The 26,819-nt window shown below is 39.1% G+C and overlaps 1 protein-coding gene across 1 annotated transcript; it reads left to right on the top strand.

The window, feature by feature from the left end:
• On the top strand, nucleotides 1-26,819 carry LOC122643453. The gene is made up of 6 exons (XM_043837072.1): nucleotides 1-176; nucleotides 3,321-3,376; nucleotides 3,504-3,575; nucleotides 3,689-4,041; nucleotides 12,374-13,995; nucleotides 25,703-26,819. Exons 1-6 carry the CDS (start codon nucleotides 1-3, stop codon nucleotides 26,817-26,819), a joined length of 3,396 nt encoding a protein of 1,131 aa, XP_043693007.1.

Consider the following 26,819-nt stretch of genomic DNA (forward strand, 5'->3'; position numbering starts at 1 on the left):
ATGTTAGTATGTTACTCTGTAGTCTGTATCTGTCACTCGACTTCAATATCAGTCTCTGTCTCTCTTATCTCTATGCTTCGAAACCCTAGAAAATCAGGTTTTACCGTAAGTACCGAAGCTGAAAAAGTCTTCTGGTTCAGTGATTCGTGCTGCATTTTTCGATTTGCAGAAGAATTGTTGGGTATATTCTTCTAATTCTTTCTGCATTCGTTTTACATTTTACTCTTTGATTCGTTATCTATGGATATGGACATAAAATTTATGTTCCTTTCTTGTTTGATGTTCTATGCTACGATAGAGATAAGTTTTTCTTTACTGAGTTCACACAAATACTGCAATTTGTGTATTTTGTTATTATATGAAGTAAATTTTCTTTTCTGTATCTGTTCTTGATTCTTTCTTTTACTTAATTTGAAGCTCGAACTGCTCCATTGCCTGTCGTAGGTTTGATGAAAACTGCACGGACGAGCTCAATTTCTGTTTCTTTTCTTGCTGCTTTTCTGTTGTTTTGGATACTTGGACGCATTCTTTCTATCATGATCTTCTTCGTTATTGGTTGGATTAGCATCCGTCATTTGGGTAGCCACCTGCTAACGGGTGAGGTGGTGAGCCCCAAATGTGGCAGCGAGTTTGATCAGTCTGATCAATATCAAGCCTTGCAAAAGGTTTTGAAGTGCATACTTATTGTCTGACGTATTGAGATGGATTACTTTCTCCTTCCATGGTCTGATTTATGTCTCTTTCTCTGATAATTTCTCCAGGGAGTTAATTTGATCCTATGTTCTAATAATGAGAGTATTTTGGTTTGTGGTGGTTCGGTTAGTGCTTCATACACTGCACTTGGTTGTTTGTTATTTTTTTTTATTTTTTTTTATGGACACCTCACTCTCAGAAATTAGAAGTTGCTGGAAAAGAGGGAAATCCTGGAATAGTCCAAGAAGTGACATCTTAAGCAGGGATTGACAGGAAATTTCTTTTTGTCTTTATATATATGCACAGTCATATAAGGATCAGATCTCCATTTGAATTTGCTTATTTCCACCTTAGGTGCAGACAAATCCATCACAGAAGAAAAAATGTGATTTTGGAGAGACAGGATGAAATGATTTAGTTATACTATTCACTAAACTTAGCATATTTGTGGTGTCACACTCTTCCCATAAGGCTTATATTGACTGCTGCTAATATTAGGCATGTAGTCTCAAATCTATAGACAGAACGGTATATAAATCGTCCAGGCATTGTTCGGTGATGTCAGACAGTTCCAGAGGATACTTTGAATAGCATTTGCACTTGTTAAATCCGGCTTTGTGTTAATTACTGATCTGACCTTTAGTTCACCTCTGGCTTATGCTTTAATTGGTTTCACAACCACCACATCATGAACCAAAGGAAAATAGATCACTATTTTTTTTCAATTTCGTAAATTTGGATTTCATAACGATGACATTGCTGGGTCTATTCTGAAAGGTTATCATGTTATTCAGCGTTCTATTAAAACGTATGCTGTTTTAGGTAGAACTTTTAAACCACCTGGAAGTCAAACCATTCTGCTGATCTGTCGACAGTTTTGAATGCTATGACTAGAAAAAGTAAAAAATGTGAGTAAAATATATGATGTACGAGTTCCCCCTTATTGATATGAAACAAGTTGCATGTTCAGACTGATGATATGGTTGATGCTTTTCAAATGAGTGGTCTTAGGTTGAAGTTTTTCTATACACCTATTTGCTAATAAATTTTAACTTTCATTCTACAAGAGCTCCAAAGCATGGCATTCATGAGCATCCAGTTAAATAACTTTCATTGTTTTAACCAGATGATCCACTGTTCAGTGAACAGCTTTAACCCCCTCATGGTCTTGGTCTTGACCTATGATCCAGTCACGTTTATTAACACCAGTGGTCCGACCTCTCAGTCCTGCAATCTATGGTCAGATAGATTATTGATGGATTTGAACATGCAAAATGAAACTCACTTCGATTATCTCATTGTTTAGTAGCCAGGAAATCTCCTTGCCTATTCTACTTTTCTCCAGTAAGTTTATTAGGACATTATTATCAAATCCATGAGTGAAGGTTTTCTAGCTGAGATAGCTTTTTCCTTGTAGAGATATGTCCTGATTGAACTTGCATGTTGTTGAAATACCTTTCAATATTTTATTTCTCTTTCCCCCTTTATGAAATTGTTTCTGTTACCAGACTAGTTGCATTTTTCCAGGGTTTTGTTTACCTAAATAATGATCGTGACACTTGATATTCGTTTTAAATTTATTAACTCCATACAATTGTGGCACTGCTGGATAAGGGTTAGTTGTGTTGTGTTTAGACATGTGGCTCCCCACATTGTTTTATTTTACATTTGACACAAAATCCCTTCACAACCAGCGAGCATGCATACTCAGAGTGTTTCATGGACAGAGGCATAGATCACCCATTTAATGAAATTAAGGCTGTTAGGAAGCTTTTTAATTTCTAACCAGTTCAGCTAATAGCTAGCATCTTCCAGAATTTCAGTTGCAATGTGATACGGAATTTTCATTGAGTTTCTATGCTTATTGGGAAATTAAAGTTCCATTTGTGGTAACTATACTCCGAGTATGTGAAGCCCACATATTGTCCTAGTTACTGTGGATCCTAAGTCACTAATATCTTGGTAATAACTGGATCTGCTCGAGAATTTTATTCTTTCAATCCTTTAAGGATTCTCATCTCAACTACGCTTTCAATCCTTTAAGGGTTCTCATCTCAACTATTATTTTCATCCTGTTGAGGCTCTCATACTGATTTTCAGTAGTTTTGCGGCTTTTGCCTCCATATAGAACAAAAATACCTGTTGATCATGTTAATCTTTTTTTTCCTTACCCTGTCACCATGTTACTGAAGTGGTTTGCTTCTATTTCTTTCTTAGGAGAATGTGATATGTTTTACAAAGCCTGTGTTTTAGCTTAATTGAGATATACAAGCATGTATTTGGAGCTGGTCATATCTGGCATTGTTATAGTTCATCCATTGTGAAGCTATTGTTTGCTCTTGCCATGATAAGCCAATTATGAGGTTTAGTATGTGGTATCTAGAATAGTTTGAAATAGCTATCAACTTCATCCTTGTGACAAAGGCAAGTGTTATTTGTTGTCTTGGCCTGCTTTGGGAAACTTCCTTCCGAAGTCCTGGTAGTGATAAGTCATGTACCTATCTATTTTATTTATATTAGTGATTTTTAAGGTATTTTCAGAGAACCTGTGTAGTTATAACCAAATATATCATCCTTCTCTCTTTTTAAATAGTTGATATCATGGTAATGTTTATTTGGATTTTCAGGATAACTTGTCATATAGTTATGGATTGGGATCTCTGGGGTCCGTCATACACTCAAGGTTTCTCCATTTCATTTGGATATTTTACTTGAAGTTCTTCTCTCTCCCCCCTTTTCTACGAGCATGTTGCCTTCTGAAAAATATGTGTATCATTATTGCGTTTGTTAATTAAAACTTGACTCTTCAGATTCACCAGAAAGCAGCTTTGATATACGACAACATGAATGGGAGTGTGACTTCTACTTTGGTTATGGTGCGGGTAAATGATGTTATCCCTCTGTTTCATATTCTGAGCCTTTGGGCCCAATTTTTGAAATATGAGCTATAGTACTGTTATTCTAACTTTGCTTGTTATATTGTTTCCTGCTGAAGATGTGATAGAAGAAGATGCTCTAAATGAGAAATCTTGTGTAGAGGCACTAAGAAAACTGATATCAAAGGCAAATATTGAAATTGAAGAGCTTGAAGAGAATCTGGTAATCCTTCAAACCCAATCAGAATGGGCTGAACAGAATAAATTAAAAGAGTGGTTTGACATATGCTGTAAAGGTCTGGAAGAAAAAACCAACTTTTTGGAGCTTCTGATACGGAATTTGAAGAATGAAATTGGGCAAAATGATTGTGATAATGATTTTCAGTCACTGATGCATGTGGATCCTCCCAGGAGAATTTCTGAAATGGTGAAGGATTTACTCAGAACTCGCTGCCAGAGTAAATCTGAACAGGTTTGAATGTTGGTGTTTTCTAAATTTTTTTTTATTCTAACTCACTCCATTTTTTAGTCTATCATCCTGTTGTTTCTATTACAAAGGGATTTGTTGATTGCATTTTTACAGAATCAGTACTGAAGCTGTCCAGAAATTTGCATAAGAACATATTAGGTTCTATTAGTTTTATGCACGGAATTCTCCTTGTACTTTTGAATCACCTTTACAATTGCTTTGTGATGTTGTTGGTTGCAAAATCTCTTTTGTTTATTTACAACCTGAATTTGATACACTGATAAAAGGGGAAAGAATGTATTGGGCAATAGCCTTCTTTAATTTATTGGTTGAGCTTAAGTTCTAGAAAGGCATGATCACTGTATATTGAGTGAAATCTCGATGTACTTTTTCCTTTTTTTGTTTCCAGGTTGAGATAAAGAAGGAAGACAGCTGCTTTTCTTTATCCAGTAAGAAAAATAAAGTTCTAAAATGGCATTACTTCTAAAGGGTATCTTCTTACCAGATATGATGTTATTCAAACAATTGGTGTTTAAAAGGAATTGCTCCATTTGTGAAATGATCAAACATAATGTGGTTCATGTCTATATGAGGTGAATGGTGTCATATATATGATGGAGTTTAGATGAGACATTTGTAGGGTAGTTATTAAGAAAAATAAAGTTCTAAAATGGCATTACTTCTAAAGGGTATCTTCTTACCAGATATGATGTTATTCAAACAATTGGTGTTTAAAAGGAATTGCTCCATTTGTGAAATGATCAAACATAATGTGGTTCATGTCTATATGAGGTGAATGGTGTCATATATATGATGGAGTTTAGATGAGACATTTGTAGGGTAGTTATTAAGAAAAATAAAGTTCTAAAATGGCATTACTTCTAAAGGGTATCTTCTTACCAGATATGATGTTATTCAGACAATTGGTGTTTAAAAGGAATTGCTCCATTTGTGAAATGATCAAACATAATGTGGTTCATGTCTATATGAGGAGAATGGTGTCATATATATGATGGAGTTTGGATGAGACATTTGTAGGGTAGTTATTATGGGGGTGTTACTGGGAGTCGCAAAAATATAAGTGATCACAAATTCTGATTGAGATATAAATTTTTGAAGGGAGGATGGTGGGACATCGAAGATTTTGTAATGTGGTAATTTGCTCTTGTATTAGATGGTTTCCTCCCTCCCCCCCTTGAAACTATGATGTTTATAAGGAGATTGTTAAGTGACGAGATGCTTATGTAACCAAATAGTTTCAGAGTATGAAGGTGCGAGCTAGCGCAGCTGGTAAGGACCATGGCCTGTTGTGGCCGTAAGGACCATGGCCTGTTGTGGCCATGTTTTGGGTTCATATCCTACCTTTATCTTGGGGGTTTGAGTGGGGGTGCTAAGGGTGAGAAGTTAATTGTCAGCCCCAAAAGGATAGTTTCGAAATAGAGATCTTCTTGTTTTTATCAAAGTACTTGCTTCATCAAGGTGAATGTTGTGGGCCCAAAGTAAGGCACAAGTCTTACAGAAAAGAAATTAAGAGGATATTCTCTCGAAGTGGTTAACTTTGTTCAATTACTTTTGTTAGAAGGGTAGAGAAGGTAACTTATCCTTCTCGGGATTAGCGTCAGGGAATCTAGCACTAATACAGAGAAGGGATCCCTCTCTTCTCCTTTTTACCTTTTTTACTTTTCTGATTTCCCCTTTTTGCCCCTGTACAGCTTATCTCTATATGAATAACTTTTTCAGAGCTCTCTCAATTATGAGAGTCTTGCTTGCTCGCTACTCTTCTCTTCTTTTAACATGGTATTAGAGCATATCTGATCCAAAAGGGCACACTTCGACTGTTTTATCTTAGTTCCTTTCTTATCTCAACAATTGAAAGAAGACGTTGGGTTAGCTTCAAGCAGATTTTGAAGACACTTTAGAGTTCTTCCCTGTCGTAGGGGGTATATTACCCCATTTCTGACTCTTTAAGGTTTTCGGAGGATGCTGTGATGATTTGAAGACATCGATTCTTATTGAAATCTCAGGTTTGATGTCTTTCGTATTGGTTTATGGTTGAGTAGATTGATTTTCTGGACTGTTTTGATGTCTCTATACTGCTTTGAATCGATTTTTAGGGTTTAATATGTTGCTATGCTGCTGGATTGGATCTCGGTTTTGATATGGCATTGATATCGATATTTTGAATCGATTTTTTTGGGGGATATTATTCAGCTGGATTGTTTCTGTATGCTACTGGCTTGCTTTTTTGGGCGGCGAAATGTTTACTTGATATGCTATATATTTCGGCTGGTTCCGTGTTAGATTTTTGTGCATTGTTTATGCTTCCGTTGAATTGATGAATCGATTTCTGGTGGTTATTTGAGAGCTGCAACTGTTTGTTTGGTATTTTCTTGGTGTTCCTCTTTGGTGATCATTATGGGAGAGACATCGAAGGACACCAAGGCTATGACTGAGGTCGTATCATCTTCCCCAAATTTTTTGACCTCTAAGAAGTTAGAAGGCTGTCAGAATTTTCAGCAATGCCAAAAGATTGTGACCCTGGTTCTCACAGAGAGGGGTGAGAAATATCACTTGATTGGCAAGAAACCTGCTAGCATGGATGCTGACACATGGGAGGTCACTGATAATCGTATCTTGGGTCAAATGTTGAACTCTATGGATAGTAGTACTATTGTAGATCTTGTAACCCATATTAACACTATCAAAGATTTAAGGGATTGCCTAGCCGTCTTATATTCTGGACACAACAATCTATCCAGGATTTATGAACTCTCTCAAGAGTTTTATCGAGTTGATAGGAAGGGTCGACCCTTGACCCAACACTTTGCTGATTTCAAGAGGATGTATGAGGAGTTGAATGCTTTGCTGCCCATTATTGCTAATGTTACCTAGATGCAGCAACGTGAGCAACTTGCAGTTATGAGTTTTTTGGGCAGTTTGGGCCTTGACTTTGATTCAATACGATCTCAGATTCTTGGAGGTGTTGAAGTTCCATCTCTTGCAGATACCTTTTCTCGAGTTCTTTGCTTGTCTCGTCAGCCTGTCAAGTCCCCTCCAGTTTTACCTTCTGCTAGTACCCATGACATATTTGAGAGGTGTGAGAAATCTGGTCTTCCAAGGACTTGCCATCATTGTGGCAAATCTGGCCACATTCGGCGTTATTGTTGGAAGCTCCATGGAAAACCCCCACATTCCAAGATTGCTAACACTGCCAGTGTTGATCCTGCAGTCCCATTTGTACCTGCTGAGGACCGCCCTGTGACTTCGACTATGACAGAGGAGGGATATGCTCGCTATAGCCAGAGCAAGGTTGCTCAGGACATTTCTTCCACTGCTACTTTTGTCCAGAAAGGTAATGCCACTACGTGTCTCTCCACTTCTAGGCCCTGGATTGTTGATTCCGGGGCATCGTATCATATGTTCGGCATCTCAGGTATCTTTTTCTCTTTACAACCTTCTCATTCGAATGTTACTTTAGCTAATGGTTCCTGTGCTATTGTCCGAGGCACTGGTACTGTTCAACCTACCTCTTCCATTTCCCTATCTTCTGTGTTGTATTTACCTAAGTTTCCTTTCAATCTCTTGTCTGTTAGCCAACTTACCAATGCCTACAACTGTTTTGTAACATGTTTTCCTGATTCTTGTGTCTTTCAGGATTTGCGGACGAAGAGGATGATTGGTAGAGGCAGGGTATCTGGGGGATTGTATTTTCTTGAGATCTCATCTTCAATTGCTTGTTCCAGCACGGCTTCCCCTCATCAGCTTCACTATCGGTTTGGTCATTCGTCCTTACAGAGTTTGCAAAAATTGTTTCTTAGTTTGCTTTCCCTTTTAGTTTTAGATTGTGAGTCATGTCAGTTTGGGAAACTCCACCGTGTGAGTTAGCCCCCTTGTGTCAACAAACGGGCCTTACATCCCTTCTCTTTGTTTCACTCTGATGTATGGGGTCCTTGTCGTGTGTCTTCCAAGTTGGGTTTTATGTATTTTGTTACTTTTGTTGATGACTGCTCTTATGTGACTTGGTTGTACTTAATGAAAAATCGTTCTGAATTGTTCTCTACTTTCTATTCATTTATTACTGAAATTAAGAATCAATTTGGATCTTATATTAAGGTATTGGGTTGTGATAATGCACGTGAATATTTTTTTTGCCCCTTTTTCTAATTTTATGACCGCTCATGGGATCATTTATCAGTTTTCTTGTTCGGACTCACCCCAACAAAATGGTGTGGCTGAACGGAAGAACCATCGTTTGATGGAAGTGACTCGGTCCCTTCTCTTTGAAATGAAAGTGGACAAGTCCTTCTAGGCTGATGCAGCGTTAACTTCTTGTTATCTTATCAATCGAATGCCCTCTTTTATCCTAGGTGGAAATTCCTCATGCTTTGCTTTTTTCCTTCTGACTCTTTGTTCCCCTTGCCCCCACGAGTCTTTGGGTGTGTTTGCTTTATTCGGGACCATACTCCTGGTTTGTCGAAGTTAGATCCCAAGACTATGAAATGCATTTTTGTGGGAAATTCTCGTGTTCAGAAGGGGTATCACTGTTATTCTCCTGCACTTTGCAAGTATTTTATTACTACTGATGTTTCTTTCTTTGAGTCTCGCACTTATGAGCATGAGCCTGTTGAGGATCCTTCCTTGGATGCGGATCTTTCTCTTTGTGCTATACAGCCTCCTGTGCAGCCTCATGTTCGGCCTCCCATTATTCATGTTTATCAACATGAACCTCGTCCAAGAGAAGAAGTTGCTACCCCCATAGATGCTCCGCCTGCTGTCACGTCTTTGCCTTCTGTGGATCCCATCCCTGATCCTCCCTTTTCTGATTTGGATCAGCCCATTGCTCATCAGAAAGGTACCTGTCAGTGTGTGAAACACCCCATTTCTTTTCATGTTTCTTATTCTGGCTTATCTTCTTGTTTTCAATCTTGTCTTTCTACTGTTGCATCTCATCCTATTCCTAAGAGCATTCATAGGCATTATCTATTCCTGGCTGGAGGACAGCTATGGAAGAAGAATTACAGGCTTTGGAGCATAACCACACTTGGGATCTTGTTCCACTACCACCTGGGAAGTTTGCTATTGGTTGTCGTTGGGTCTATGTGGTCAAGGTTAATGCTAATGGCCCTCTTGTTCGCCTGAAAGCTCGATTGGTGGCTAAGGGTTATGCCCAAGTATATGGTGTTGATTACTTGGATACCTTTTCTCTGGTTGCCAAGCTCTCTTTTGTTCGTGTCTTGATCTCTCTTGCCGCCTCTCATCGATGGCCTATGCATCAGCTTGATGTAAAAAATGCTTTCCTCCATGGAGATCTTCATGAGGAGGTATATATGGAGCAACCTCCCGGGTTTGTTGCTCAGGGGGAGTCTGGGTTGGTTTGTAGATTGAAGAAATCTTTATATGGATTGAAACAGTCTCCGAGGGCTTGATTTGGCCAGTTTACAGAAGTGGTTCTTGAGTTTGGCTTGTCACGATGCAATAGTGACTTCTCTTTTCTATCGTCAAACAAGGCTGGAAGGATCTTTCTGAATGTATATGTTGATGATATTGTGATTACTGGTGATGACTCTACAGGCATTGATAGTTTGAAAACTCATCTACAACAGAGGTTTCAAACTAAAGATTTGGGAAAGTTGAATTATTTCTTAGGGGTCGAAGTGGCTCGATCCAGGAAGGGCATCTCTCTCTCACAGCGAAAGTATACTCTTGACTTGCTTACAGAGACTGGGATGCTAGGGTGCAAGTCCCTTGATAGCCCAATGGATCCCAATATCAAACTTGTTGCAGATGAGGGAGATACCCTTGATGATCCAGAGAGATACAGAAGGTTGGTTGGAAAGTTGAATTACTTGATATTCACTCGATCTAATATTTCATTTCCGGTCAGTGTTGTAAGTCAATTCATGTCATCTCCTAGGACATCTCATTGGGATGCTATCATTTGGATTTTAAGGTATATCAAGAAAACTCTTGGACGAGGGTTAGTGTACACTAATCATGGCTATACACGAGTTGAGGGATTTTTCGATGCAGATTGGGCTGGATCATCGATTGATCGGAGATCAACTACAGTCTACTGTGCATTTGTTGGAGGGAACCTTGTCTCATGGAAGAGCAAGAAACAGAGTGTGGTGGTTAGATCAAGTGCAGAGTCAGAATATCGAGCCATGGCACATGCCACTTATGAGTTGGTTTGGTTAAAGATGATGTTGATTGGGCTAGGGTTTGAGAGTTCTACACCAATGCAATTATGGTTTGAAAACCAGGCAGCAATACATATTGCCTCAAACCCTGTCTTCCATGAGAGAACTAAACACATTGAGGTGGACTGTCACTTTGTGAGAGAAAAACTTCAACAGGGAGTAATCTCTCCAAATTATGTCAAGACTGGAGAGCAACTTGTAGATATCTTTACTAAGTCATTAGGAAGTGGGAGGGTGGACTATATCTATAGCAGGCTGGGCATGATTGATATATATGCTCCAGCTTGAGGGGGAGCGTTAGAAGGGTAGAGAAGGAAACTTATCCTTCTCGGGATTAGTGTTAGGGAATCTCGCACTAATACCGAGAAGGAATCCCTCTCTTTTCCTTTTTACCTTTTTACTATTCTGATTTCCCCTTTTTGCCCCTGTACAGCTTATCTCTATATGAATCACTTTTTCAGGGCTCTTTCAATAATGAGAGTCTTGCTTGCTCTCTACTCTTCTCTTCTTCTTCTTCTATTAACAACTTTCATGATCACTATGCAAAGGATTTAAATATGATTGTGCCTAGTGTGGCTCATTGGACTTTCCACTTTGGGGGTTATATATTAGGGGAGGTAGGGATAAGACCATTCAATGGTGTATGGTGTTGATACCATATTGTTCTTATGATATGCTGAAGTGTTAGGTACAATGTTCTAGTTGTTGGAGACGGATTTCGAGAGTTATTTTTGTGTTTGGCATTAATTTAGTACATATTTGATAGAGAGAGGGAAGCTTTAAACAAGGCATTTCTCCAGTCATTTTCTGCCTTCTGTTTTCTAAAAAACAGAGATATTTTTCCCTTTTTGGCAACTTACATGAAAATTTTTAAAAAAAAAAAAGAAAACCAAAAGTAGAAATTAGTTGAAGAGCATAAACACTTCCTCAAATGCTTCTCTAATCTCTTTTTTTTTTTTTGGGGGAGGGGGGGGGGTTGTCTCTGAGGATGGCCACCAAAGATGCAGGGCAATGTCAAACCATTTCCGCTGGTCATCCCCGTGAGAGAGATGTGTTTTGATTCACTTGTCTATATTCACAAAGCTCCACATGTAGATATACTTGCTTGACATTTGCAATAAAAAAACAAAAGACCTTTATTCCGCTGCTTATCTATGTCTACATAATTGATGCCAAAAGAAAAACTCTATGAACACTGTGAATACGCCCGTGCCCCCCCCTTATGGTGTTTTGGGCTGTATGTGCCCTTTCTATGGTCTTCGTCTATTGATTCTGAAACCCCTATGGCAAGGGTATTTGTGCACATCAGAAATTAACTGTTACCTAGCTTCCGTACTCTCTAGGAATGAAAAGGTTGAGTGATCTAGGTGCAAATATTGAAGTGCAAAAGTAAATAGAACCTTTCACTTTTCTTTTCTGTTAATTTCTGTTTATCCGGTAGGGACTTGTAGAAACCTTTTTCTCTGTCAGTTTTGGACTTATGTAAGTTGTGGTTGATGATGGAACAATATACATTCTGTGCTTCCCTTTGAAATCAGATTGGAGGATGGCACATGGAGATTATGGGGTATGTCAATCAGTCAACTTCTTGGATTAGGTTCAGTCCCATCATTCCCATGCTCTTCCATTGCGAGTCATCTGTGGCTTAACTAGTTTCTGTGAACTCATGAAGCACTCCATATGGATGCTTTTGCCTGATATTTAGATTACCAAGAACCAACTCCCTGTTTTCCACCAAACTCCATGTGCTGATTTTGTGTCTTGACAAAAAATTCTCTGGACATCTATACAGTCTGAAGAACCCTATGATGGGATTTTCTTTACTTTGAAGATTCCTGCTCTATGGAAGCCTGTGTTGGTAGTGAATGAAAACATAAGTGGTCCAAAAAGGTTTATCAACATGTAAGTGGATAGAGATGCCTCATAACTTTAGTTAGGCAGAAAATAGTCACATGTTTAACTTTTATTGTTCACTCCTAATTTGCTTTTTATCAAGTAGACTTGCGTAAACCTTCTTTCTCTGTGCTTTTGTTAACATCAGCAAGTTAGAATATATGATGGTACAAAATTGTAGACACAGGGATCTCAATTAATGGAAGAGTTCTCATTTTCCTTTTGCCTTTTGTAATGAACAGCCTGAAGATATTGCCATGAAAGATACTTTCAGGGATGGAACTGGCGAATCCAGTGACAGGGAAAGTTTAAGCAACTTTGATTCAGGAAGTAGCATAACAGATGAAATTTTAGAACCCAGTGTCACTCATGCAGACATCAGTTTAGACTCAACCATCATTGTCAAAGATTTCAGATCAGATGCTTTCAGCCACGAAACTGGCAAATCTGATGATGAGAAAAGCTTGAGTTCCTTAAGTTTGAAAATTATTACCACAGAGGAAGTCAAAGAATCCAATGTTTCTTGTATCAACATCAGCTTAAATTCATCTATGAAGCCAGATGAAAAGTCAATGAATCATCCAGTCACAGTTGCAGCCCGGGAAGTTGGTATTTTTTATACTGATAATGCTATTGCAGAATCACCTTCAGATTTACTAGGTCATGTAGCAAAAGATATAAGTATGTCAGACACAATGGCAGTCCAAGAACCCAAAATCCCTGCAACTGATAGCACTGTAAATGAAAATTCGCATTTGAAGTTGCAAGGGCAGACAACAAAGAATGAAATGCAGTTGCACCCTGTGGATGGCCACGAACCATGTGTTACTTCAATTGCAGATGTCATTTCAAATACATCTTCCAATTCAAGGGGAAGAGACAGGCAAAAACCTGGTTCAACGTGTATGAATGCTAATGCCAACAACCAGAAGAGAACTATGAAAACAGTTCAGCCAATCTCTTGCGGGGTCCAGGAATCCGGTGTTGAATCTAATGATAATGAAACCAGCTTACTTCCACCTTCAAAGCCACTAGTCAAGAGAAGGAAGATTACAAAACCTTCAGACATTGCTAAGGTTGAAGAACCTAGTGAAAGTCCTACAGAGTTTGCGACATTACAAGGAGTTAAAATTGAGAGTACAAGCAAAGAAGACCTACAGAATTCTTGTGGGGCCCAAGATCCTGGTTTTGTAGATGACAATAGCCATGGTGACTTATTTCCACCTTCAAAGCCACAAGTCACGCAAAAGAAGAGTACAAAACCTTCAGACGTAGCTAAGGTCAATGAAAATAGTGAGACATTGCAAGGGGATACAGTTAAGAGTACAAGCAAGGAAGACCTACAGCTCCCCAATTCTTGTATGGCCCAAGAGCCCAGTGTTGTTGATGGCAATAGTTATGACAGCTTATGTCCGTCTTCAAAGCCACAGGCAAAGAGATCAAAGAGTAAAATTCAATTACCTAGTGTTGCTCTGGAGAATTCAACATTGCAAGGGGATACAATTGAGATGAAAAGTGGGAAAGGTCTGGAATTCTGCAAATCTTCTGTTGGCCAAGAATCCAGTGTTGCTTCTGACCATAATCATAGTGAATTGCTTCTGCAGTCAAAGCCAAGTGGAAAGAAAAGGAAGAGAGTTGAGAAAGACCTACAGTTACCCAAGTCTGGTGGCATTTCTGAATCTCATGATAAAGTTACAGGTCTACTGCCTAAGGACCCTAACGAGATGATGAAATTGAAATTGTGTGAGTTGAGGGCTTTTGCCAAGGAAAGAGGGCTGAAAGGTTTCTCTGGCAAGAAAAAGGGAGACATTGTGACTCTATTACTACAGAAAGAGGAAGAAACTGCGACTCTATTACCACAAGGGCAAGTAGACTGACTGAATCTATTACAGTGTTATTGCATAGGAATATTAATGTAGTTCGGCGTCCAACCATTTTGCTTTGTCAGATTTTAGCTGTTTTTAATACTCTCGGACTTGTGTGGTGGTAGGTATGTTTTTGTTGCTCTTTTCCTTCCACCTACACGCTTTTCTTTTGTTTCTTGTATATAACGTTTTGGATGAAAGCAAGGAGAGTTCGGGAGTGTAATAAGCAGATGGATCTTTGTAGGCTGTAAATTTGCTATGGGTTTTTGCAAAGGTTCTCAATTTTGTGCTCGACTTTCACCATTTGCATCCGTAATTGTTCACCATGGTGTCATGTATTGGCATGATACCTATATTGATACGTTACCGAGTTGATACAAACATAGAAGAGTTTCATCTTCAAAAGGAATGCTTAAAGAAGTGAAAAATTGTATTTTTTTTTTTTTTTTTGGATGATAAAACAAACAACATACCAAGCAAACCTACATCGAGTTTGGTTCGTTAGAGATCCTATACCTACTGTACAAGCGGAAAGTCAAGCCAGAGAAATTGTTTGTAACCTCAGCGAGGTGAAGAAAGATAGGTTAAAGGTCCCACGAGATAGAGGACTTATAAGTTAGCATATTAAAAACTGTTCTATTGGTTAACCATATCTCAGTAACCGCCACTCCTGTCCGACATGTTGCGGACCACCCCTCCGAAAAAGCCTTCAGTTCTACCTCTTGCATATCCAGTGTTTGACAGCTACTTGCATCCGTTAGAATATGTTGACCATGCACCAAAACATAATATTCCCACCGGCCTAATTTAAGATCTGGTTCATAAAGTCCTGCGATCAGCAAGTCAGATGTATTTGCATTAATATGGGGTGTGAAGGAGTAACTAGCAAGTGAAGAAGAGGGAGAATTACTAGCATGTAAACCGGGTGGGGAAATTCCCAATTCCCTCAGCCAAAGTGAAATATTGTTTAAGACCACATGAGGGTCAGCAAGAGTATTGCTCATAAGAACCTTGTTTCTTACAGACCAAAGAAAATAACAAGTGATAATAAAAACCGAAAAAACCAAACTAGAGTGGCCCTAACTTGGGAGAAACGGCGCCACAAAGAGATCATTAGATGAAGGAGAGAGTGAGCAGACAGATGCTTAGTTCTTAGTCCTAGAGGACCAGAAGCCCATACGTGCTTAGTCCAGTTACACGAAAGGAATAGGTGCCAGATGGACTCAGCACAAGAGCCACATAGAAGACATTGAGTCTCGATAGCCATCCAATTCAACAAAATGCCACGAGTGGGGAGCCATGCATGTAAAAGACGCCAAAAAAAGATTTTAAATCTAGGATGAATTTTCAATTTCCAAAAAGAATTCCACCATTTGCTAGCATTAGTTCTAGTGGAAACTGATGTTAGAAAAACATCAGCCTTCTTGGTGGAGAATCTACCAGTTTTAGTGAGGGTGCACCTCCATACATCATCAGAACTTGTAATAGGAATTCTAAGTGAAAAATTGCACTTGTTAATGAAGATTTGAATCATTTTTTTTTTTTTTGTAATTTCTTATTTAATTGTTTGTTATACTTGATGCAGGTTTGATATTACACTTAATGCTTATCGTTGAATATTTGAATCACATGAATTATGCGAAGCAAGGTACTAAAACTCGGGTCTTGGTACCAACTCGGCCCTTGGAAAAATCGAGTTGAGTCGAGATCTCTCCGAGTTGGTGCATTTTTTTTTCTCGACTCGAAGCCTCAACTCGGTGGGTTTTAGACCTAGTTTGGGTCTTAAACTTGGTATTCAGCGTATTTTAGGTCATTTAAACACAATAGCACTCTCAGATTTTGCAAAACAAAGTCCAAATCTGAATTTCAATCGGACCATAGGTTGGTAGGCGATGACGTACTAAAATACCCTACTCTACACATAATTTAGTAATAGAAAGCAAGAAAACATTTAATTAATAGCTAAACAACTTAAATAACAGTTAGAAATGTTAAAGTGATACATCAAACTGTTTAACAGTATTATAACTATCATCACATAAAATGACTTTGAATCAAGTATTAAGTCCCTGCTAGTGTCACATAGTGTTATGTCCCCATCCCGATGTAATATATATACTGCCACATAGGGGGTGACTGGGACAACCCTTGTCATCCCACTACCTACCAGGATCACAGATACAGTGTCCCGAGCCACAGTCCACCCTGTCATCACGTATTGATAACAGAAGGGAACGTACCAAAATGGAATAAGTCGTTCCAATTACAGAGTTAGCGGGAGCGAAATTAACTTAAATCATGTGAAATTATAGAGCATCGGTTCTTTAATGATAACACATATTACACTGTTCATAAATATAACCATTCAATCTCTCCTATAATTAAACACATAGTTTATACATGAACGTGGACATGAAGACAGAAAGTTAAATGATAATAATTGCCACAAGGGCACCAATCTTGGGTGTACATCTACATCCAAGTCACAGGCACCGGCTCCACTTGATTCGCATCCAACGGTGCTCATCTAAGTAGTACCTCCTGCATAACAACTAAAAAGGGATTGCGCAAAGGGGTTAGCAACACTAGCTATTGAGGGAGCAAAGGGGAATGCGCATACATCACACAAACAATATCAAGCAGAATGATGCATGCTAATGTTAGATTCATTTTCCACCTTGCACACAATTCTATCGGTCAAGTGTATGCTACTATGATAACTCGGGAGACACTGATGGTCACTTATCCTATCGCCCCAGTGAAACCTCAATTATCACAAGGGGACCTATGCCGGTAGAAGCCATCATGACCACCCAGTGGCAGACCCCGATAACCATCACTAACCTTGTCCTGGCCTCTCCCACCTCCACAGACCATAGGTGCTCAGGCTATCCAACACATAAATCCCTGTTGGCAAGGGTCGTAGCATAAGGGAACAAGCATCCTAGCCGCAGATATACTATATGCAAGTCCTATTATCCCGATAGGTATTACGGGTGCATCAACGTCCCATTCCATCTAGTACTTGGATACCAGTACGGCACGACACATACAGATCAGGATGCATAAAATAGTTTTCATAATTAAATAAATTGGGGTTCCGGTACCGGCACACCCGGCACCATAGCCCGATACAATGGTGAGCATAGCATCACATTCATAACAGTTCACAGTTGAATAATAATGCAATGCGCACAATACTTATAAATATACGATAGCATGCTTGATATTGCCAATTATATAATATTCAAACCCAACAAAGTCACCCAGAACCCACTCGCCTAACACGGGTGTCGCCGTGTGTGGTTGACATGAATCTCACCTGGGCTCCCCGCTATCCATCGAGTTGGGTACCCTAGGAATACAAAAAAAATCATTAAAGCATGCATAGAAGGGTCCCATGCTAGGCCCTCAAGGTTAAATTCAGATTTCAACCAAGACAGCACGAGCGGACTCACGGACGATTTCAGCAGAGGTGAGTCCGTCCCTGACTCCGTTCAGGCCAAAGGGTAAAAATAGAGCGAGCGGACCCACGGACGGAACATTTCACTTGAATCCGGTCGTGCATCCGTTTGACACCTGAGACACACCAAAAAGGAAGCGGATCAACAGGCAGATGTGCTTCTTTGGTCCGCCCCTGCATCCGTCCGATCTCTGAGACAGACCCGAGAGCAACAGGCCTCGGGCGGAGGCAAACAGAGTGAATCCGTGCCTTCGTCCACTCAGGCCAAGATACAGGGATTATACTGGGTGGACTGATGGACGGTACCACGATTGGTGGATCTGGTCGTTCGTCTGCCGACGTTCAATTTTAGTTCAACTTTAGTTAGTTTTAATTCAATTTTTAGTTCAATTAATCAGTGAAATTTCTTCTTCTCTTCTTTTACTTTTTGGCTTTCTAAGTTCTAGTTTGATTTCATGCTTTCAATTTTATGGTTGTAATGCTTTTGATTCATGCTTTAATTTTATGTCTTCAATATGGTTGTAATAATTCTAGTTTAGTTTCAAGCTTTCTAGTCTAAGTTCCTAAGTTGATGACAAGACTTGGAGATTTAGAAGAGGAAGCCATGCAAGGTTTGTTCAAGTATCCAGGTTTTTACTCTCTAAACTCTTAAACTCATTCTCCCTCTCTTCTATCTCATTCTCTCTTCTTCTATCTCATTCTCCTTCTTCTTCTTTTAGTTTTTTTTTTTTTATGTGGTTGTGGTATTTGGCTGCAATTTATCCCTTCCAATCCGCGTTAGTTTGATAGATTAGATGGATATGTGTTAGGACGCCAATTTAATTCATTAGATATTTGTGAGTTAGGATCCGTTAGTTTATTAGTTTAATTAGTTTAATTTAACACTTTAATTTGGTTCACTTTGCATTACTTTAAAGTGAGTAAAATAGGGTGGCGTATATCTCCTCGTGTTCGACCCATAGTTACGATTGACCCGTACGCTTGCGGTATTATTTTAACTCAATAAAGTTTTTGGCGCTGTTGCCGAGGAGATTATTGTCCACTTTATTTTTCTGATTTTTAAGTAATTCGAAGTGCTTTATTTTATTTTACCTTTTCTTCTAAAAAAAAAAAAAAAAAATCAGTTTTTGAAAACCTCATCTTGTTTCTCTTCTGTTTCAAAGACTGTGCGCCTAATCTAAAGTCCTTTTTATGCTCAAACCCAACCTCTTTTGGTGTCCCTCATAGGATTAAGTTACCTATGATGCTGCATCTTGACTTGGTTGGGTGGAATGGCATATGACTTATCTTTGGAGGTGACCAACTTTGAAAACAGGAAAGCGACATAGTGAGTGCCTTGGAAACAGGAACGTATAGTAGTCCTCCACTCTACATTAGAATCCAATTGGAATCGCCCGTTGGTGGCTCTTGAAGACTATACGGGTTCCCTTGCTGTCAACCTATATGATAACCTTACAGCTTTGGAATCATTGTTTCAATTTTTGAGGGCAATGCACCAATTGTCTATTTATTCCCTCATGTTTTTAGTGAATTTTTTTCTAGTCTTATATTTTTCTTTAATTTTTCTAAGGGAGACCTCAATTTGGGATAGGTGGTTAGTTTAGAATAATGGGAGATACACTTCCACCTATGACTTGGGGGGAAAGATGGAACTATGCTAAGGCAACCATGACTTTGGGGAAAATGTTTAAATAGGCTAGGGAAGCCAGAAGTTGTGAGATAGAGAACAATTTTGCACCACCCTAGTACAATTTTTCTCCCCAACCCAACTATGGGCTTTCGGAAAAATTTGACTGGTCACATCCCCAGACTATCCATGTTATGGAAGGATGCCCTGATCTTTATGGGGGTAGCTATAGTGATGAGAATATGAGTCCTCTATTTCAGTACAATTCTTTTGGCACTCACAATCAGGGGTGGAGTGATCACCCCAATTTCTCATGGGATCAATGGAATAACCAAGCTGGACCACCCAATTTCCAATGTCATGATCAGTTTGGTCCTCCAATGCCCAACCCTCCAATTAATTCCACAAGCATGAGTGAGATGGAGAATAGGCTTGCCCTTATAGAGAAGAAACTCACCCAGATTGTCACAATCTTGCAAGAGGAGGAAACAGATAAATTACCTAGTCAGCCTGAACCTAATCTATGTTACCAGATTTCAATTCCGAATGAACCACCCCATCCCCCGCCTATTGATGTTGAAAGTCCACCACCCGAGTTTGAGGTTAACAAGAGTCAACCCCAACATGATGATTTATTTGTTGAGATTGAGTCTCCTAAATATGTTAGTGAAGCAGAGTTTGATGAGCTACCTAGGGACGTCCAACTTTTGCCTGAAATTTCTGATCGTAGTGAGCCTAGCGTTTCCACTGATTTAGAATCAAATTTTTATGATAGCATAGAAACCCTGAAAATTCGATCTCCCTCTCTCTCTTTGGAAAACCCAGATAATTATCATTTTGAGGATTCCATTGTCCCACATGTTGATTTGTCTAAACCTCCTAGGTTTAATGATTTTATTGAGGAGGACAATGTTAGTCCTGATGCTCTTCAAGCATTTTATCGCGATCCTTATTTGGAAAACTAAGTTATGCAAAGGGCGGATAGTTGTATTGCTAGGATTGATTTGAGTAAACCTCCCAACTTTTATGATTATTTTGATGAGGTTACTGACATTCATGATCTTTTTGATGCTTACTACGATTCATTTTTGGTTGGTTTTTCTAAACATGACATGTGTTCTACATTGCAAAAGGGAGAGAAGGGGAGGATTTATGGCATGAGTTTTAATGCCTTCATTTTCCATTGTCACATGAGGACAGATTTTTCTATTGGATATTTCTCAGTTGTGCTTAATTTCTATATTATTTTTCGCTTTACTAAAATTCATGGTCGAGTGTTTTCTAGTTCTGAAGCCCTTTCTACATTTGCCGGATATAGATTGAGATTTCTTTTGATGCCCCAAGTACTTGTTGTAGAGCTCATAACTCTTCATGATCCTCTTTTTGATTATATCTAGTAAGCCCCCTCATCTCCTCCCTTGTCATTATTCTTTCTTTTATGTATGCATTGAGGACATTGCATGACTTAAGTGTGGGGGTGTGTGTGAGCTTACTTATTTGGTAAATTTTGATTGTCGCGGTAGTTTTGGTGTTGTGCATTCGTTCCTTTGATTGCGAAGCGAGAGAAAGAGAGAATTAGGTGCCCTAGCATGCAAAATAATAAAAAATTCCTTTTCAAGGACGGTAGTTGGTATGCATCCGATGAGAGGGACAGAATTAGAAAATATGAGTACTATTTCATTTGATGGCTAGATTCCTCTATGTGTTTTATGGACCCTTTGATCTTTTGGCTAGTAGTTGAGACCAATTTGTTTGTGGCAAGGCAAGGCATGAAAGTGGAAGTGAATGAAAAAAAAAAAAAAGAAAAGAAAAAAAGAAAAAGAAAAAAAACAAGGAACAGAAAAGAAAGTGGAATTCCTTGGGACTAGACAGGGCACTGTGCCTCATGAAACAGGGTGACTTGATCAAAATTCCTTGGAAGAAAACTCAAAAAAAAAAAAACTCTTACATCAATGTCTCAATGTCTTATGGATATATGCAAAAAGCGAAGCTACCAAGTATTTGGGTGTCTGGTGTATGCTCCACCATGTCATTCAGAGAACAGTAATGGAGTAGAAATAGAGTTTGTTGTTGAGAAATATAAAGCTTTTGTCTTAATGCCTGACAAGAAAGTATGGTAAAAAATACTCAAAGCCTAAGTCTTTGGTTCCATCGATGCTATGAGTGGTTTACTTGAAGGTGAGTAGTGTTCAGAAGATATGAGGAGATCCCTTAATCTTGATACATGCTTATTGCTTGAATTGATGTGGAGTGATAAAATTCAAGTGTGGGGGAACCTTTGGCTTCTTGATCTTTAGGTGATCACTTTTTGGGATTATGTGCACTGTCCTACTTATGCCATGATTAAAATTTGTAGCATTCATTTATAATTGAATTTTGGGTGTATATTCACTGCAAACACTCACGAGACACAACTCATCCACTAGGGGTAACCTAGGGGTTCAAAGACTTCCTACGAAAGTGAGTTAGGATTTTTTGCAATCTAGATTAGTTTTTCTTTACTTGAGGATAAGTAACGTTCAAGTGTGGGGGAATCTGATGAGCACATTTATGTGTGAAATCTTAGGGTATAAAGCATACATTTTACCACATTGGACAGAGTTACTTCGGTGCTTTCTTGTGCTTTTCAAGTTTTAAGTGAATTCTTGTGAAAATGGAGCAAAAGATGCTAAGAATAGCCAGAAGCGCCCAAGAGTCGAGAAAATCAAGTTTGAATTGAGCACCGAAAGAATCACGCCAATCAGTCAAATTTGAACGTGAGTACAGAGTGTCCCTTAGCATAATTTTGAAGTGTTAATAGTATGGATGCGTAGCCCGATGAATCAGCTTCGCAACGGTTCAAACGGCACTTGATTCCGAGTTGAAACGAAGAAGTTACGGCCGTTTTCGTGGATAGGGGTTTATTTGTAATTATTGACAGTCGACCGGAGACAAAATAAAGCAGAAGTTCGGATTCTAGGGGCCGTAGCATAATTATCAGAAGTTATCTTTCTGTCAGCCGAATTATTCCATTTGGAAGGCTCTGGAGCAGTCCAAATTCAACTTGAGATATCTTGGGCTCCCGAACTCCAAATTGGACGAAATTTGGATCTATTTTGGGTGATTTTTCGTAAAGAATACAACAGTGAGGCCTATATAAGCATCCCATGCTCCACATTTTTTGAATGACAGATTTGACATTTCATTAATTGTGAGTGGAATCCTAGTCATCACCCTTGCTCTCTCTCTCCTCCAACTTTTCATGGACACTTTTGAAATTCTACTTGGGATAGATTTATTTTGAAAGATATTCTCTCATCTGTGGAAGGTTGAAAAATCAAAGATGCCTTGATCTCATTGCTTGGAGAAAACACCTACAAAGAAAAGGAAGCACAAGTTAGAATTAGAAAGTTACTTTTTAATAAATAGAAGGTTTATGTATCTAGGATTCTTTTCTCTCCGTCTTTCTATTTTTTTTTTTTCTTGGGATTTAAGGCATTGTAAAGGAGGAAGGAGAAGAGAATATTCTCTTTTCTTAGGGAATATTTCTCCTACCACTTCCCTCTTCTCTCTTCTCCCTTCCCCCTATAAATACCCCTTGCCCTTTGGGTTGTAACAAGTGAGTTCTAGTTCAATTTTAGTTCAACTTTAGTCAGTTTTAATTCAGTTTTTAGTACAATTAATTAGTGAAATTTCTTCTTCTCTTCTTCTAGTTTTTGGCTTTCTAAGTTCTAGTTTGATTTCGTGCTTTCAATTTCATGGTTGTAATGTTTTTGATTCATGCTTTAATTTTATGTCTTCAATATGGTTGTAATAATTCTAGATTAGTTTCAAGCTTTCTAGTCTAAGTTTCTAAGTTGATGACAAGACTCGGAGATTTAGAAGAGGAAGCCATGCAAGGTTTGTTCAAGTATCCAGGTTTTTACTCTCTAAACTCTTAAACTCATTCTCCCTCTCTTCTATCTCATTCTCTCTTCTTCTATCTCATTCTCCTTCTTCTTCTTTTAGTTTTTTTTTTATGTGGTTGTGGTATTTGGCTGTAATTTATCCCTTCCAATTCGCGTTAGTTTGATAGGTTAGATGGATATGTGTTAGGACACCAATTTAATTCATGCCAATTTAATTCGTTAGATGCTTGTGAGTTAGGATCCGTTAGTTTATTAGTTTAATTAGTATAATTTAACACTTTAATTTGGTTCACTTTGTATTACTTTAAAGTGAGTAAAATAGGGTGGTGTATATCTCCTCGTGTTCGACCTGTAGCTACAATTGACCTGTACGCTTGCGGTATTATTTTAACTAAAACAACAGGTTCCATTATTAACCTACCCAGTCATTATTAAATTAATTTCCTATTGAATTAAGGTTTGGTTGACCAGGGTTGGGGTTTAAACTAGCTACTACCATAAGGTCAATCCAAAGTCACGCTTGTGGCTCAAAAGAATAGATCAAGCCACACACAAGAGTTTAAGAAATATAATTATATTATTATTTTCATACCAATCATAGGTATAATTTAATAATTACATTCATATCCTTATGGACATATCTGTACCCTAGGTCAATCCATAGGAACAGGCAGTCTTCAAGTACGGTATACTAGGTCTCTTTGGAAACCAAGTCACGGTGTAGGACTCCCTCTATGAGCCTATACAAGGTTTGGATGAACTAAGTAAGGTACAAATAGAGTTTTCACTAGTTTGAGGTGCCATGAATGATTTTCAAGTACACGTGGCCCTTATGGCTTGTTCAACTAAATCTATCCAAACTAGCCTAGTGTTTCTTTTCTTCAGGCCTGGCTAAGAGTTGGATCCTATGTACCCCCATAAGGATTTCTACATCACATAGGTTTAGGTTTCTCTATCCATAGGTTCCAGTTCACTCACTAACGGGATCTAAGGATTTTCATCCACAAAGGTAACTCTCCTTCTCTGGCATAGGAGGGGAGTCACAACGTACACTGATGCCTGCCATCTTATATTGGCTAGCCCAGTCGGGTATAAGTCCTAATCCTTTTCGATTCTGAGGCATTAGACGAGGCTTAGGTGGTCCCCACAAATGGGTTACACAACCAGGGTGTTCAATCTAGGGTATAGGCACAAAATCATCATACATGGGTTTGGTCAAAAGGCCTCTAAAATTTGAGCTCAAAATCCTAAAAAAAATTGAGCTGATTCACGGAAGGAATCAGTACTCCGGGTCCGTTCGTGGTTCCACCGAAAAATAGAGAGAGTGGGCTGACCGGGCGGATGCGGAACGTGAATCCGTTCGTTCGTCCATTCTCAGAAGGGTCAATGGCCGAGAGGAAATGAATCGAACGAGTCTATGAGCGGACTCATGAATGTGGATCCGCTTATTGATCCGCTCAGGCTAACAACCCAAAATTTTAAGTTTTAAGCGGGGCGGATTTGCGAGTGGAGTCACGATAGGTGGATCCGTTCATTCGTCCATTTGCAGAATTTTAACAAAACAGAACCGCGAGTTTTAAAAATCACTTTGGGCTCCAAAGAAGGGAAATGCAACCATAGGAGAGAAAGGCTCTATAGGGACTTTCGTTTGGGCTTCCTAGCACTCTCTTGGGGGTTTTCTTGCAATCTCAAGCTTCAAAGTTCATCTCTAACTTGTTCAAGGTAAGATTTCCTTCCCATTCCTCTTCTCCATTTTCTTCTTTCTTCCATTGTAAGATTTTGCTTGTGTCTCTTCATATTCTCTTCCTTTTTCTTCTTGGATTTGAGATGGATAATCCTAGGGTGTGATGGGATTTGATTTTGTTTGCATTTTCATGGTTATGCACACCAAATCCATACCAAAATCTATTTAGGCTAGGGTTCTTGGGTTAGAATCAAGCCCTAATCGATCAATGACACTACATGGTTGGATTCCTTGTTTGTTTATTGTATATCTTATAAATTTTAAAGCCCTTGAAAGCATTTTAGAGATTGATTGCTATGGTTGTCAAGTGTAGTCGGATTTATTTGGATAATTCTAGGTTTAAATTGGGATAAAACCTCAATCTTCCCATGCTTTGGGGAAACTTTCAAGTTTGTGTTTAATTCTTTATGTGCCCTAGAATCTCATAGGGATTTATCTCATTGTTTTATCTTCAAACATCTTCTCTTGTTTGTAAGGTTGTTGACAAAACCCTTGAAATCTATCCTCTATCCTCCAAATAATTCATTCACTTGATGTATCCCCAAGGCATTTCTTATTTATGGGATTATTTGCAAAATCCTTGGTGCTTATCCCCTTTTTCTCAACTAAATAGTCCTTGTCTCTTGTTGTGGGGTATTTCATTCAATATCTTGCTTATTTGACATTGGTTGAAATATATAATATTCAAGAGCATATACATTGTTTGTGTTGACCTCATATTTCGACACTAGGGATCTCATGTAGGGTTCATGTGTGAATTAACCTTGCTTCTTTTCTTCTCAACATGTCTCCAATGGTATCCATATTTCATATTGTCATCATTTACATTTGCATATTTTGATTTTCCTCATCATGTATATCCTTCCCTTCAAGTCCTTCCCATATCCTTTAAGCATCTTACTCTCATTATTTATTTGCCAATCGTATGTCATCATTTCAATTTGGCTTACATTTATCGTTCTTCTTTGATTTGTGCCTTGTGTAGGAAATTTGATCATGGGTCCAAAAAGGAAGAGGGATCTATCCCTTGTGCGAGCTATCCCCACTACCTACAATGTAAACCGGTTTACCTCAGAAAAGACCGAAGGAATCTACAGGGAGCATCTCTTAATAGGAAGATTCTTGTAGAGAGAGATGTCTTAGTGGAAGAGCTTTTGGCCTACAAGGTGGGGGCCAGGTTTGGTAGACTGAACTGGACCGATATGCTCATTCAGCCAGACTTCTACTACCCCACACTGGTCAGAGAATTCTATGCAAATCTGGTAATGGTCCAGGAGGATGACGACGGCTCCAGGTTTACTTCCTATGTAAAGGGAGTGGTCATTAGCTTCAATGCCGTGGAGCTGGGGGTTCTTCTCAGTGTATCTTCAGAAGGTGAGAGGGTATACTATGCTCCAGGCAGTCATTTGGACAAGTGCCTCCCTCCAGACGGGCAGCGAAAACTGTTTAAGGTTCTCTCCAATGACAGGTTCGAGGAGAACGAAGATCTTTTCAAGTTCCCTCCTTCTCAGCGTGTTCTGATCTTTATAGCCAAGACCAATCTGGCTCCTTCTAAGGGGCACAACACCCTTCCTCCTTTGATGCCTATGGTTTTGGCCCATTCTCTGTACACTGGCCAGCCCATTTGCCTGCCTCACATGGTCATGCAGTACATGGCCCGTGCGGTGATGAATTCTGCTCGAAACAACACTCTACCCTATGGTCGGCTACTCACTAGGGTTTTCTTATTCCTTGGGATTGATCTTGACCATGAACCAAAGGGAACATGCACTGAGGGACCTATTGGGTTCAATGCACTACAGAAGATGAACCTATACTATGATTACGATAGTGTAGGGGAGCAGGTGCAGTACGGGGATGGCAGAGGGGCCAGGGAGGAGGATGAGGATGATAGTGATGATGACTTGGAGTTTATGGGTTCTGGACCGTCAGCAACAGGTACTTCGAGTGCACCTGGGGGAGGTAGTGACATCTTGATGGCTATTCGACGACTGAATTTGAGGATGGCAGATGGCTTCAACGATGTCAAGAAGCAGTTCTCCGATCAGGCTCAGCGTCTAGAGGGCATAGAGCGAGGAGTGGCTGATCTTATGCCTTCCTAG

The sequence above is a fragment of the Telopea speciosissima genome, chromosome 10 (genome assembly GCF_018873765.1).
Source record: "Telopea speciosissima isolate NSW1024214 ecotype Mountain lineage chromosome 10, Tspe_v1, whole genome shotgun sequence".
NCBI classification, from domain to species: domain Eukaryota; kingdom Viridiplantae; phylum Streptophyta; class Magnoliopsida; order Proteales; family Proteaceae; genus Telopea; species Telopea speciosissima.

Bases quoted from the DNA above. Each gene is read 5' to 3' on its own strand.
- LOC122643453 (XM_043837072.1), top strand. From the start codon at position 1: ATGTTAGTATGTTACTCTGTAGTCTGTATCTGTCACTCGACTTCAATA. The intron at 3,377-3,503 runs GTTTCTCCATTT...TTGACTCTTCAG, and splicing joins GGGTCCGTCATACACTCAAG to ATTCACCAGAAAGCAGCTTT. The intron at 4,042-12,373 runs GTTTGAATGTTG...TGTAATGAACAG, and splicing joins GCCAGAGTAAATCTGAACAG to CCTGAAGATATTGCCATGAA.